Below are 13,771 nucleotides of genomic sequence, written 5' to 3' on the forward strand. Positions count from 1 at the left end.
ATCCCAGCCAAAAACCTGGAGGAGCATTTCAATGGTTTTATTGTAGACAGCATGAACAATTTAAGCAAATCATATAAAAATAAATTAGAAACTAATGAAAATAGTCTGTTCTCTCTGAAGAGGGGGAAATGACCTGGTTCTGGGGGAGGCAGGAACCTGCTGACGGGGCTGCGTCTGCTGAGCCAGGCGGGCGGGGGCCCAGCCCCGACACCTCCTCGGGATGTGGGCCGACCCTCCGCAGACAGGCCTCACTTGGCTCCTGACTTTCAGGCACTTCCTTCTCTTTCTACGTGTCGTCCTGTTCCCTCCCAGCCGTTCCCTATGCAGAGAGCGTCTGCTCACCCAGCGGCCAGGCCGCACGGTCGCCCTGAAGCTCTACATTCAGTGCTTCCCACGGCCACATTTGCGCTCTTGCCAAAGGACCACTGTTGTTGTTCAGCTGCTACGTCCTCTCCGACTCTTTGCGACCCCATGGACTGTAGCCCGCCAGGCTCCTCTGTCCATGGGACTCTCCAGGCAAAAATACTGGAGTGGGCTGCCATTTCCTCCTCCAGATTCAGGGAGCAAACCCATGTCTCCTGCATTGGCAGGTGGATTCTTTACCACTGAGCCACCGGGAAGCCCCTGGCAAAGCACTAGCACAGAATAAAACGTCTACCACCAAGTACCGCAGCCCAGGGAAGGAAGCGGGCTCTGACTCGCGGTGGCCGCCCGTGGAAGCTGGCGCGGGGGGCACCCACACCCTGGGGCTGTGGAGAAAGAGGCTGAAACACTCACCAGCATCCAGGCTGCCCGTGGCCGCGGTCCAGCCCATGACGGGGGGGATGGCCCCCACGACTGCCCCCACCCACGTGTTGGCGATGCTGACCCTCTTGAGCGGGGTGTAGCAGCAGGTGTATAGGAAAATGTTGAAGAGACCCAGGGCGCCCGTGAGCGGGTTCACGCCCCAGGTCAGCAGGGCGACTCCGGGAACCGCACAGCATGTGGCGAAGGACACGGCGAGCAGCGGGCTGGAAGAGAGGGCAGAGAACACAGCGCTGTCAGGGGTCAGCTCCAGGCGGCCAGCGTGCGGGTCAGAGTCGAGCAGGGGCGACCGGGCCCGGGGCGCGGAGCGGGCTGGGGGCAGCGCTGGCCTGGCCTCCGCCTGGGCCCAGGACATCCTCTGGATGTCACTTAACACGAGGAGGGACTTGCCTGCCAGAGTGTGGCTGCTCCTCTTGTATTTGCCAATTGGGGCTCACAAAGCGGAGGTGGAGGCCTCCGAACCCTGGGTTTGAAGGGAGGCCCTGCCCCACCCCTCCCTGGCCGGGTATTGTCCTGACCCCACCACGCTCATCTGGGCAGGAGCGACGACGGCCCCCTCCTCCCCGGGCTGAGCGGAGGACCGCCCGATACGTGCTTGTTCTGCACACGGTTAGGCTGCGCAGCTGGTGGGAAGAAAGTGGCTGCGACGGATGAACCCCTCGGAACCCAGAATTTAAGATCTGGGCACAACCAGCATCTTACTTCTGGCAGAGTTCTCCCCATTTATTTATCCTTTGTTTAAAAACACCGTCCAGTTAGCAATAATGGGTAAGACTAGCGTGTCTGAGTGCACCTATGTGTAATAAATTACAGGCTTGACATGCAGCGAGGAGACTGTCTGCAGTGACAGCACTTCCTGGGCCGGAGCCAGTTTATGGACACGGGACTTTCAAAAGAGGTGGCACAAGGCTGTACGTCAAATGAACGTCTACAGTATAAAGATGACCGCAAGCCTGGTCCTCATCAGAGTCCGCTTTCTGAAGTGGACTTTGTGTGGCACCTTGTGAAAGGCTTTGTGGGAGGCTGGATGAACTGGGTCCACCAGTACCTGCCTGTCCTCATTCTTCCAGAAGCAATCTAAGCAGGTGCTCGAGCCTGCTTCCCCGAGGAGAAGCCACAGTTCACTCCCGGCCCCAGCAGGTGCCCACGGGGACCCGGGAGTCGCCAGTGCGCAGCTCCGAGGGTCTCTGGTTTCGGCGAGGCCATCAGGGCGAGGGGGGCCGTCTGTCCCCTGCAGGCATGGCCTCTGCCTGGGACACTGCCCGCCTGCCTCTCAAGGAACAAGACGAGCTGGGGGTGGGGCAGGAGGGCAGCAGAGCCCACCTGCTGGAGACCAGGGGTGCCGAGGTGCTGACATGTGAAGGGGGTAGGACCCTCGCAGAGTCCTGGCTCCCACGCTGACCTGGGGAGCAGCACTGACCCCTCTCTCCCAGGCTATGACTGCTTGGGCCTGCAGGTGGAACTCAATGAAATGGGAGTCTTGATGGAAAGAGAGAACACCCGAGGGCTATGTTGCTGTCCTGGCAACAGTGATGGAGACCCTCTAACCACACCCGAGACTTGGTGCGTGTTCAACCTGAGGGAATTGCCATCCCCTTCCCCCAACCTCCTTCGCATCTTGCATTTGTGATTCCCCCTAAGGGCCGCTCGAGCTGCCCTGTCCCCCCTCCATCCCTCCCACCAAAGACCCAGAGCTGGGGCTCCTCCAGGGCTCATCCCCCTTCCTGACCCTCAGAGTGATGGTGGCGGCTCCTCTCCTGCCTTCTCAGACTCCGGCCCTTCAAGAGACAGCTTTCGCCCTCCTGTAAGAGTGACAGATGCCCTCATCTCAACTTCTTCCCCCCATTTTCTCTCTCACTTTTCAAGGTACACTCTCCAGTTTTGCTCTTGTGTAATCCCCTCCCTGGTCCGGCTTTTCCCTTCTGCCTCCACGGCTACTGCGCACCTGCATCCTCACCTCAGCTGCCTTGTTTACCTTCCCCCAAGGTTCCAGCCATCCTCTCCGAGCCCCAGCCTGCCCACAGAGCGACTGTGCCCGCGGTTGTACCTGCTGGTCCCTCCCTCTCCTGCTGCACACCTCTGGTCCTGACACCATGGAGCTGGACTCCCGAGTGTTCCTGTCGGGCAGGAAACACAGTCTTCCAGAGGCAAGGGGAGGGGGCTGCCTGGGGTCACTTCTCACACTGCGCTAGAAAGAAGACCCGAGATGGCTGAAAAGCAGGGCAAGCATTATATCTGCTCTTCTTTCAATCAGGTAGTTTATAGCTTATAAGAAAGATATTTTTTTCCCCAATGGCACTCTAAAAAGCTAGTTTTATTTTGGGTGGGAGAAAAATGTGGCTCATAAACATTTTTATTTTTCCTGAGTTGGACCTTGTGTAAAAAAAAAAAAAAAAAGAAAAGACTGTTCACTCCTTCTCCAAAGGCTCTGGAAGCTCATCAATTCAAAGGTATTAGTGTTATGAAAACCCACTCCAGTGTTCTTGCCTGGAGAATCCCAGGGACGGGGGAGCCTGGTGGGCTGCCGTCTATGGGGTCACACAGAGCTGGACACGACTGAAGCGACTCGGCAGCAGCGAGAGACAGCAGCAGTGTTATGAAAAGACCTTTCACAAAAGCACATTTGAATTTAACTGATTGAGATAGGTGATTTTACCCAGAAGTTTAGTTTCTGACCCTTGTCTGAATCACAGAGAATCATGAGGTTCAAGCTTGTGTTTAAATCTGTGCTCAGGGGCACAAATGAAAACTGGGGAGGCTGACAAGACACCTAAACAAGAATGAGGATATTTACCCAGGAAGCCATGACCATTCTCAGCACCTGGATCCTTGGGGGACCCATTTCCTGCTGGCCCAAGGAGCCGGGGTTGGCTCATGTTGTAGGCAAAGGTGCTCCAGTGGCTAACTCTGTGAAGGTTATTTTCCTGTGGTTTACTTTTATAAGCATATATGTTTATCAACAGAGAGGTGGATAAAGAAGATGCTTTATACACACACACACACACACACACACACACACAATGGAATATTACTCAGCCATAAAGGAGAATAAAAGAATACCACCTGCAGCAACATCGATGCACTTAGAGATTATTGTACTAAGTGAGGTAAGTCAGACAGAGAAAGACAAATACCATACGATACAACTTACACGTGGAATCTAAAAAAAAAAATGATACAGACAAACTTATTTACAAAACAGAAATAGAGTACAGAGGTAGAAAACAAACTTAGGGTCACCAGCGGGTGATAAACTGGGAGACCGGGGCTGACATGTTCACACTGCTATATGTAAGCTGGGTAACCAACAAGAACCGACTGAGCAGCACAGGGAATCCTCCTCAGGGCTCTGTAACGGCCTCTATGGGAAGAGAACCTTAAAAAAGAGTGAATATATGTATATGCATAACTGATTCACTTTGCACTGGACACGAACACAACATTACAGACCAACTATACTCCAATTAAAAGTTTTTAAAAAATCAAATAAAAAGTATGTATTCTCACCCTACATTTGAGAAAGGGGGGGAGGGTAAAAACCATGTTATAAAAGTAACATACATTCACTTCAGAACATTTAGAACTAAATTTAGAAAATCACACAAAGTATTCTAAATTAGCTATTCAAAGAAACATGTTGGTTTATATCTTTCTAGCTTTTTTTCCAGTGATATGTCTACTTTAAAAACAACTGAGAATACAATGAACTGTGGCTTTATTATTCTATTTTCAATGTCTTAATAATTTCCCTATGCCATTAAGAACTACTGTACATCATTATTATTAATGGGGCTTCCCTGATAGCTCAGATGGTAAAGAATCCGCCTGCAGTGTAGGAGACCTGCAATGTAGGGTCAGGAAGATCCACTGGAGAAGGGATAGGCTAACCGCTCCAGTATTCTTGGGCTTCTCCTGTGGCTCAGCTGGTAAAGAATCCTCCTGCAATTATCCTTAATAGCTACATGGCCTATTTGGTGGGCAGGCCGTGATAAATTCAATCAGTACGTCCACCTAGTATTTTTCCATTGTTTTAATTAGAAATAATGTTGGGATGAATATGTTACAGACAGGTCAGTGTTTACAGCTCTGATTACGATAAATTCTGAGACTAGGTTCCCAGGTCACTGGGGCAGATGACGTGCTCAATTTTAGGGGTTTTGACTTGTACCCCAGCCTGTACTCGAGAGTTTATACTCTTTACCTCCCTCCCAGCGGTGTATGAGGAAGTCTATTCCCAGGATCTGTATCAACACTGGGCGTGAGATTCAAAACAAAACAAAACAAAACAAAACAACAAACTCAAACAAGTTCGCTGAGACAGTCTTATCCCCATTTTACAGATAAAAACAGATTCAGAACCAGGACCTGTACTCAGATTTCCTCATGGGCTCATTCATGTACCCTGGGGGTTCCCCTCTAACCACTACGTGGGGGACACTGGTCTAATGCCACTTACTGATCACTGCTGGGGTCTGCTGGGGTCTTTAGGCTGGTGGCCTTTGGCTTGGAGCAGCCTCCTGTGGACTCACAGTTCCTTTAGTTTACACCACTGCATACGTAGCCTAACTTCCTACTGCGTCCCCTGAGATGGAAATGACTGGGAGGCACAAATTATTTTCATAAAAAGGGACAGACTTGGGATGTAATACACTGTGCAAGACAGACATGGTCTTCATCCTAGGGGTGATTATCGTGGGGTGACAGACAGTAAGATAGGCAGGACAACCGAGTGGGGAGCAAGCCGCCAGGGAGCAGGAACCCAGTTCTGGGGTAGCAGGGGTTTGTGGTGGACACAGGAGGTTCAGGGACTTTTAAGCCAAGCCTGGATGGACAGATGGGGGGCAGGCAAAGGGTGGGGAAGCGTGTTTCAGGGGTGGGAGGGGTCGGAGAGCATAGGTTGTGGAGGCCATGGGGAGGCCTCTGGGCAGAAGTCCTTTCTGCTGCTTAAATTGAGGAAGAAAAGGGTCTGACCTGCTTCTGAGAAGGAGCCCTCTGCCTGCCAGGGGGGACACCATTCACTTCCTTCTCAGAAGAAGTCCACGTTAGGTGCTTTTTTTGAGGAAAGTGACTTGCCATCACCCCACTATACAATTTTTATCACACGCTCACTTGAGAGAGGGCTTCCTATGGCTCAGATGGTAAAGAATCTGCCTAAAATGCAGGAGACTCGGGTTTGATTCCTGGGTCAGGAAGATCCCCTGGAGGAGGGCATGGCAACCCACTCTGGTATTCTTGCCTGGAGAATCCCATGGACAGAGAGCCTGGCAGGCTATGGGGTTGCAGAGTCGGACACAACAGATTGACTAAACAACAACAAACAATAGCCTGTAATCTACCCCCCAGTTCAGTTCAGTTCAGTTCAGTCGTGTCCAACTCTTTGCGACCCCATGAATTGCAGCACGCCAGGCCTCCCTGTCCATCACCAACTCCCGGAGTTTACTCAGACTCATGCCTATCGAGTTGGTGATGCCATCCAGCCATCTCATCTTGTGTCGTCCCCTTCTCCTCCTGCCCCCAATCCCTCCCAGCATCAGGGTCTTTTCCAATGAATCAACTCTTCACATGAGGTGGCCAAAGTATTGGAGTTCAGCTTCAGCATCAGTCCTTCCAATGAACACGCAGGACTGATCTCCTTTAGGATGGACTGGTTGGACGCCCCCAAATCCATGTGGAGAGAAGGAGGGTGGCAGGGCGTGGGTCCCGCTTCTGCCCAGTGGTCTTGGGTAGACTGACACCAGGGCTGTCTCTTTCAAGGCTTCTTTTTCTTTGACTTTTTTTTTTCCTGGACAATTTTGTTACATTTTACATACCTTACAAGTTAAAGGAAGCCTTGTTTGAAATAAGGCAGAATAAAAGAGTTAAATAAAAGAAAAGTGAGAGTTTTGGTTAGAATCTTCGTTTACAGTGAAAATACATTAGTGAAAGAAGCAAAGGGCTCTTTTTGAGACTGGAAACAGGAAGAGGAGGAGCAAGAATAAAGAGAAAATAAATCAAGTGGGGTGTCTGGGTTATTTTTTAAAAATTCTGATTTACCATGAAATCTTTAAATATCATGGTGATAAGAAAGTTGTTTAAGTTTAGCTGTCTTAATAAAGACATCTGTTTTTGATATAGAGAAAGATTAGAAAAGTATGATCATGTCTCATCTTGGTTACATACAACTGTGGTTTTCTGCCTTACTCTCATAAAATATGCTCAGAGCTAAATCTCAAAGACTTGAACAGAAATTTTGTAAAACACCGATTTCTTGTTATTTTAGGTCAGTTATCATACTCTTTCTCTTAATCATACTGCTCAGTCCTTGACCAAAAGACCCACCTCCTCTCCCCATTCCTATGGGTTCTGGTAAGTACCCTGAACCTGGAGAAGGACACCCTCTGCCCTGTTATTTCTCCTTTTATCACTTATTCTTCATTCAAAATTTTTGTTTACATTTTTATCACTCTTTTTTGCTCCACTCATCATTTAACTTAGATGAACTTAGCAGTTCATCTCCACTTCAAGTGCTACTCTGAGGCCTGATTTCTAGACCTAAGACTGGAAGGAAGGTTAATAAAGAAGCTTCCTTGGGTTTCCCTGGACTGGGGGTGACCCCAGAGAAAGAGGGCCTCCAGAACGTCAATTCCTAATTATAAATTATAAAGGTATGACGGAGTGAAACATGTTTCTAAAGACAACAATTATAATGGAAGAATATTTCTATCTCCGATTATAACTTTAAATCAAGAATTTTATTTTATTATAGCAAATCACAAAAATATAAATCAAAGCCAGGAAAAACTAGGTTGATCACATGCAAAACATTTTTTTAAAATGTGCTCTTACAAATCTACCACAGTAGCTGTAATGGCTTTCATTGAAAACTAAGGAATTAATATGTCTATGAGTGGATACTGCTGAAACGAATTTATGAAGGAGAGATCATAAAAGCAGGTGAATGGGTGTGACGACATTGTGATCATTTCTAATTGCCAATAAAACAGGAAAAACAAAAGTACAAATAAGGAAAACAGCATTATTTGATGGATGGGGAACAGAGGTGGGGAAAGGACCAGCAATTTTCTTGAACTAAAAAAAAAAAATTCTTTCATATCCGTTTACTCATTCATGCAAATAGATTCACGGCTCATGCTGAGGGTGGAATGATGGTTCATTTCCAAACTCACATCCAAAACTGAATTACATTTTAAATGGAGAGACCTTTCTACTGAGCACCAGTGTGAGGTCTTTCTACTCGGGCGTTTCCTGCCCAAGGCTACCACAGAAAAGAAACTAATAGATCCGAGTGGGGGGAAATTTGCTAACACGTTTCTATGAATTATTTATTCTTCCCATAAAATCTAGTACTTCTTTGTTTACTAAACACCAACCTTTAGTAGCTCTAACAAAGTGTAATTTTCTATAGAAATTAGAAACAAATGAGAATATACAAGCTTTAATTTGATACCTACTTATTCCACTTAAACACAATTTAAATTGCCTGACTTTTAAATGAGTTACTGGAGAAATGTGGCCTTTCTGTTTAAGTAATGTGTCAGAGAGGTCTATGAAATGTTATATGAAATCAAGAAGGTGTTATATTCTAAGCAGCTCTGCAGATAATTGGTTTACACAAAAACTAATCTCATACTGCTTGGTCATTTTTCCAGAATAAATGATTTTTAAATTATAAAATAAAATTCCCTTTCTTCAAAAACAAAAGAAAACTCAAAAGTGTAATCAAACCAAGCCAATTTAACTTTAATTTCCTGAATAAATCCCACATTTGAGCTTTGACCTGAGTTTTTTTGGGGAAGTCTGCACAAATAACTGTTTTGAAAAGAGGTGCTCTTACAAATCTACCACATTAGCTGTGATGGGTTTCACTGAGAACTGAGGAATTAATATCTCTGTAAGTGGATATTGCTGAAACGAATTTATGAAGGGAAAGATCACAAAAGCAGGTGAAGGGGTAAGACAGGGATCCCGGATCTTCCAGGGACCTGGGGGTGACAGAGGAATTCAGAAGGTGGTCCCTCCTCTCACGAGTGTGAGATTGGACCACTACACTGGAAACCTGGTTTTCATGGACAGAAATGAACAATAGGAATCTTCTCCTTAAGAATTCCAGAACCTTGGTGCAAACTGCACATTCTTTTTTAATTGGAGTGTACTTGCTTTACAATGATGTGTTAGCTTCTGCTGAACAACAGTGTGAATCAGCTCTATGTACACACATATCCCCTCCCTCTTGCACCTCCTCCCCATCCCTCCGCCTGCCCCACCCCTCCAGGCCATCACAGAGCACTGAGCTCAGCTCCCTGTGCTAGATGGTAGCTTCCAGCTAGCCATCTATTTCACACGTGGTACTGTATATATGTCAATGCTATTACCTCACTCGTACCCTCCTCTCCTTCCCCCACTGTGTCCACAGCCCCTTCTCTATGCCCGTGTCTCTCTTCCTGCCCTGCGGATAGGTTCATCGGTACCATTTCCCTAGATTATGTATAAATACATAGGTTAATGTATGATGCTTGTTTTTCTCTGATTCACTTTATTCTGTATTACAGACTCTAAGTCCACCCACGTCTCTACAAATGGCCCAATTTCCATCTTTTTATGACTGAGTAGAATTCCATCGTACATATGTACCACACCTTTATCCATTCATCCGTTGATGGACATTGTACCATTCATCTTTATATGCTCTGTGCCTAAGGCTGGGGCCCAAAATGTTGGCTGAAACAAACCCTTACAAATCAGGCAAGACAGAGAATGCGATCTTAAGATGACTGCTCCCATAACACCAATCAAGGGGAGTAGAATTTGATGATGGCAAATCATTTCACATCATCTCACTTGAAAGGAAACGGCAACCCACTCCAGTGTTCTTGCCTGGAGAATCCCATAGACAGAGGAGCCCGGCAGCTACAGTGCCTGGGGTTGCAAAGAGTTAGACACAACCGAAGTGACTAACACAGCACATTTGAAAAAAGAGGAAGTGAAGTGGCAGGAGGTTAGACCAAATGACTCCAGGTTATTAATAAAGGTGTTTGCTCCTATGACGTATTTCTCATGTGACTGCAAGGGATTGGTTGTGTAACTGTGATGTGATAGTTAACTCTTTATATTCATGGTTCTTAGAATATTGTAGGTATTTTCTGGTTGTAAACAGGGGCCTGGGGGCCAAAGGGTCTCCCATGCCCAGGACTGCTGTCAACAAATATTCACAACTCACGATGCTTCCAAAAAGTCATGAATGCCTTCTTCCTTCTTATGACAATGAGTGAAAGAGAGAGAGAGAGAGATCAACGTTGAGGAGACACTCGTGTCCCTCTCATTCACCCACTGTGATGACTCTGAATGATGATACGAAAACAGACTTTCTTCTGCCTGTTCTTCCTACTATGGTTCGGCAAGATGGAATGATTTTATTTTAAGGACAAAGTTCTGGACATTAGCACCGCTGTTCTTAAAGTTGAGACCAAATCTGTTCTTTCTGCCACTTTTAATGACTGGTGAACACTAAAGAAAAAGAAATTTCTACACTTATAAAATGTTTATGCTCTTATTACATTTGCAGTATATACACACCGAGAGGCTAATCATAACCACCCGGACCCTGCAGAGCTTCACCCGGGCCGGTACGTGTCTACTAGACCAGCGTGACAGGGGGATGAATAACATTCCCAGGTCCCCTGCAGCCCGCTAAATGTTTACATTTGCTTAAGTGCTTACTGGTAAAACCTTCAGTAAATGTGAAAAATGTCTCCTGTAAATCCCTATAATACTTTGGCTAAACCTCGTTCTTTAAGTTAATAATGCCAACTAAACAATCCATTCATTTCACTTCGAAAACTCAATCTTCATCACTCATTTCACAACCAGGTATGGGCTGCCCCTAATTCCGAGTGTTTTAATTTATCCCCTCGAAGGATAACCTTCCTCTCTGCTCTTATCGCTCCATCTCTCTGCTCACAGCCCATACCTAAAGCTTACAAGTTCTGGATCACTCTCGTTGGATCCATTAAGTTGGGAAAAGTAACTCTGACATGTATTCTTTCCCTGTCAACGTGAGGGAGCTGGAAAATGGATAATTCAAAGGAGACGGAATGAAAATAACCGAGAAGGCCCAGCCCATGTCTGATTTCTTCAGGGAGCTTTCACTGCCCAGCTGGTCTTTGTCTGAGTCTTCCCTTTCTGACCTCCCAGAGAACTTCTCGTTTGTACCAATTCATTCCATTTCCCTCGATCCATGTTTATGGGCTGCCCCATCTCATCTGCTAAGCATTTTATGCATTTGGCAAAATTTCTTCACCCAGATTCGATGCCTTTTGAGCACGATTTAACAATAAAACTGACAGTGCCGGTTCTACTCTAGGTAATCAATACATTCTTAATGAATTGAATTAAACAAGGGAATTATTTAATTCTAAAATAAAGAGGAACATTTGGTCTTGACATCCTTAAGATTAATTTTAGTTAGAAGAGACCAGGAAAAAAAGGTTATTACTTAGAAAAAAAATACACAAGCTATATATTTATCTTAGAAATATGAGTCTGCAGGACTTTTAAGTTAGAGAAAGATGTATATCTCTGTTCTGTCTGAAAACTAACAGGAGAGTGAATAGAAGACAGAAAACCCCAACTAGAACCAGGAGACGCACCTACAGAAGAGCGGCCGGGTCCAGGAGGCATGCACCTAACATCACCCCTCAGAACGTCTCCCCGAGGCTCTGACTATGAATCAGAGAAGGACTGGGACGTGCAGAGCATTTTCTGAGTTGGGGAGTGAACCCCAGTTGGAAGGCAATCAAGCAGAATCAGGGCCAAGGGCCCTGCTGGAAAAAGCAGCCATGTAGGAGTGGCCTGGGGGCTATCCCCCCGTGACCCCCCACCCATGCTTAACTGTCCCCCACACCTTGCCCTCAGCCCTGGGCACTGGACCAGGGCTTGGCCAGCAGACCTTCTCTCACTGGGCCTTGGACCTGACACCGAGGACTTGGCCGGCAGGCCTGGGGGTCAAGGCCAAGGTTCCCAGTTCGATGATGAGTCAGTTTAAGTGGAAACAGGGTTTGAAGGGGCTTTCCAGGTGGCACTAGTGGCAAGGAACCTGCCTGCCAATGCTGGAGACACAGAAGATGAGGGTTTGACCCCTGGGTCAGAAGATCCCCTGGAGGAGGGCATGGCAACCCACTCCAGGATTCCTGCCAGGAGAATCCCATGGACAGAGGAGCCTGGTGGGTACAGTCCATAGGGTCGCACAGAGTCGGACACAACTAAAGCGACTTAGCACGCACGGTTGGGGTTTGAAGACCCAACACGCAGAGAGGAACGAGGTGGAAGTAAACAGTAGCCTGGACACGGGGGTGGAAGGGATGAGGGGACCACGCCTTCTAGAAGGCCAGCAGTAAAAAGAGGAGAAGAGAAGAAAAACCAGATGGATCAGCTGATTGAACAGGCTCTTCTCTGTGACAGAAGGACTGCTCATCCAGATATGAAGTCAGAGGGGAAGGAACCAGCGGGGCAGTGGGGCTGGCAGAGGCGCTTGGAGGCCCAGGGAGGCTGAGCCGAGGACCCTCACTCTGCAAGCTGCTCTCCAGACCCTGAGCTTTGGGATCAGAAGGCAGAAAAGGGGCCGCCAGCTGCCAAAAACAGGTGTCAGATTCTGGCAGTGATAACCTGCGGTGGACAACACCTGGTCCCATTCTCCAGGAAGAAACAAGGGCTGTCTGAGGAGGAGCGTCTGAGGACATTTACTCTGGACCACGCCTCATCCTCCGACCCCTCCCCTCTGCCACTCAAAAACCACCGAGTCCACTTTATCCAGTTAGGACTAGTGATGCAAGCAAAACACAGAGCTTCATCACACTGAAGGCATTCAAGGACACTGGACACCTGTGTGACAGGTAAGCAGCAGGAAGGAAGGATGATACTCATGAGGATGTAAAACAACAGAAGGACAGGCGGCTCAGAGCGTCAAACTCTGTCCTGATTTTGCCCTGGACAAGTTCCGCTCCCCTCACATTACCCTCCTTCCCCCGGCGTCATCCAGGCTCCAGAGCCCTGGTCCCCCGGGCACAGACTCGGCCATGCTGACGCTCAGCCTCAGGGGCACAGATGCAGGGGTGTGGCCCCCAGTTAAGAGGTCAAGTCTGCGGGGAGGAGCTGATCCTGGGGGGATGAACGCCATTCTGACCCCGGAGCTCCTCTCTCCAGATGTCCTCAGACACAGACGCCAAGCTCTCTACCAAATGCACCGAGACTCCAGTTCAGCCTCGGGCCTCAGGAATGCTTCCTCAGTGATATGGAGGACACTGTACTCAAGTTCATCAGGTGGCCCCCGAGCCATTAAAGACTCTGATAGATAATTCTGCCACAGAGGCCTGGAGCCAGAGTAAAAAGCAGAGGGCCTCGGGGTCAAGTGTTTCCACAGGAAACTGAACCAGTCACCTGCAATTACTGCTCTCCAGACGAGACCACCAGAGGAACTCAAACCAGTCCTGCGAGAGTGAGGAGGGATTCGCACATGTCATCTTAATATAAAAATGCCTCTTCCCTCTGCTAAAGACAGAAGAAGCAGTCTTTTCCCAAATAGTTAACGCTTTTTTTTTAACCTTAAAAATTTTCGACACGCAGAATTGGCATTTTATGTAGGTAACTGACAGATAGTTAAAAGACTTGTCCTCTGTATTCTCCTTGGGAAAACGAAGCAAAGAATAATGCAATGTCATGGATGTTTATGGCCATGAAATGGCATTTTAGCTGTAAAGATTTTTTTTCCCTTTCATTCTCAAAAATGTTAGAGAAATTTTTTGTGGCCTAAGATGTAAAGGGTGTGCTTTTATTGTAACTACTTCAAAACTAGCCAGTTATCTCAATATGCCTTGTTTATCAAGTATGTATTCAGTGTCAGCTTTTCCAATATCTGAAGTGTCAGAGACAAACAGTAGCTCAGTAAAAAGCAAGGCGTGAGCACGAAGTCTGG

The 13,771-nt window shown here is 47.4% G+C and overlaps 1 protein-coding gene across 1 annotated transcript in view; it reads right to left on the bottom strand.

The window, feature by feature from the left end:
- The window catches only part of COX10 (cytochrome c oxidase assembly factor heme A:farnesyltransferase COX10), a 108,527-nt gene that overhangs the window by 12,981 nt on the left and 81,775 nt on the right, over window positions 1-13,771 (bottom strand). The window contains exon 6 of the mRNA XM_065910183.1: window positions 778-1,010. Within this exon, the coding sequence (XP_065766255.1) occupies window positions 778-1,010 (233 nt within the window). The remainder of the gene's footprint in view (window positions 1-777; window positions 1,011-13,771) is intronic.

This window comes from Muntiacus reevesi, chromosome 18 (genome assembly GCF_963930625.1).
Source record: "Muntiacus reevesi chromosome 18, mMunRee1.1, whole genome shotgun sequence".
Classification (NCBI taxonomy): domain Eukaryota; kingdom Metazoa; phylum Chordata; class Mammalia; order Artiodactyla; family Cervidae; genus Muntiacus; species Muntiacus reevesi.